At 31.3% G+C, this 1,350-nt stretch overlaps 1 protein-coding gene across 2 annotated transcripts in view; it reads left to right on the top strand.

The window, feature by feature from the left end:
- The first annotated feature begins 508 nt into the window (after positions 1-508).
- LOC106461851 (mite allergen Lep d 7-like) overlaps positions 509-1,350 on the top strand; it is a 4,803-nt gene continuing 3,961 nt past the window's right edge. Inside the window, exons 1-2 of one of the 2 annotated variants that reach the window (XM_013921711.2) lie at positions 509-609; positions 1,029-1,103. In XM_013921711.2, coding sequence (XP_013777165.1) covers positions 1,031-1,103 — 73 coding nt within the window. In that variant the 5' untranslated portion in view covers positions 509-609; positions 1,029-1,030. Of the gene's footprint in view, positions 610-1,016; positions 1,104-1,350 lie in introns of both variants that reach the window. The other variant, XM_013921713.2, reaches the window with a different exon arrangement.

Raw genomic sequence — 1,350 nt, 5'->3', positions numbered from 1 at the left:
CCCTCTAGACTTACACTGATAAATTAGGGACGGCTAGCGCAGATAGCCCTCGTGTAGCTTTGTGCGAAATTCAAAAACAAACAAACAAAACAAACAATCTACAGATTGAGTATATCTATTTAACAGTTTTTCTGTTTGATGGGGATGTTGTAAAAGTCAAAAATTACATTTATATAATGTACAACATGATATTTATATCTATCTGAGTTTGACGCTGTCACTTGTAGGGCCTTTCTTTAGCGATTTCCACAACAACCATACATTTATTAACCTTATTTATCATTTCTTTTATGCAAGTATATATATGGTGGGTATCCTCTGAAATAACTTATTTAAGCTTTATTCAGATTACATATTCTCGCTTGCACATAACTAATGATGAAGATGTCGAAATATCAACAGAAAATAAATATTATACGTTGTTTCACGGTCAATTTTATATCCCGGAAACAGAAGAACACATCCTGTAAAACTGGCTGAAACAACAGGAAGGACGATAACATATCCTTTTTCTTTCTTACGAAACTTTTATACGCAGAACACTCTTTTTTTCATGACAAACGAGACGTTTTCTCCTTTAGAGAAGTTGCCTTAATCTTGCTGTTTTAGGTAACATTTCTATTTAGTTTTTATGCAAACACCTTCGTCAAACTCTTTATAAAAGTTACTAATGCATTTACTTTAGAAAGACAGATGTTGAAAAAAAAACATTTACTAACTGAAGGGCTTTTTTTGTTTAGGAGTAGTCAATTTTTAAAGCTTAAGTGATCATAAAAAAATTAATCGAAGAAACGTGTCTATTCTTATTCGTCAAATGCTTGGTCTATATCAGTCAACTCAAGTCAAACGGTTCTGATGTATAACGTATTTCATTATAATTTACATGCATTACCCAGTTGTGATATAAAATTGATGATTACAGTAAGGCGTATTAGTGCAATGCAGTATGAAATAGGATTAGTTTCTTAATTAAATTTTACAGATTTACATTTTGAGTTAGTTATATTTAAGATTAGTTTTTTTTACAGAGATGAAGTTTGTGACAGCCCTTGTACTTTTGGTCATCTGCTATGAGATATCAGTGACGGAACAGAGTAAGACTAGTAAGTTGATATTGTGCTATTTTGTCTGTAAATAAAGTTTTATAATTAAAATTTCAGCATCAATACAACTACCTTGTGAATTACATACAATATGTTTCTCATTTATACTTAATAAAGATAATCCACATTTATACTAACTAGAAGCTATGAACAAACTCTTAGGCATCTATATTAGGTTGTCAAGAAATTAATGTTGCGTCTTGGAACACTTTCAGTAACCCCCCCCCCCCAAGAAAAAACGTAACAT

The sequence above is a fragment of the Limulus polyphemus genome, unplaced genomic scaffold (assembly GCF_000517525.1).
Source record: "Limulus polyphemus unplaced genomic scaffold, Limulus_polyphemus-2.1.2 Scaffold1044, whole genome shotgun sequence".
Taxonomy (NCBI): Eukaryota; Metazoa; Arthropoda; class Merostomata; order Xiphosura; family Limulidae; genus Limulus; species Limulus polyphemus.
The sequence above is the reverse complement of the archived record's forward strand: the minus strand, read 5'-3'. Positions and strand labels throughout refer to the sequence as shown.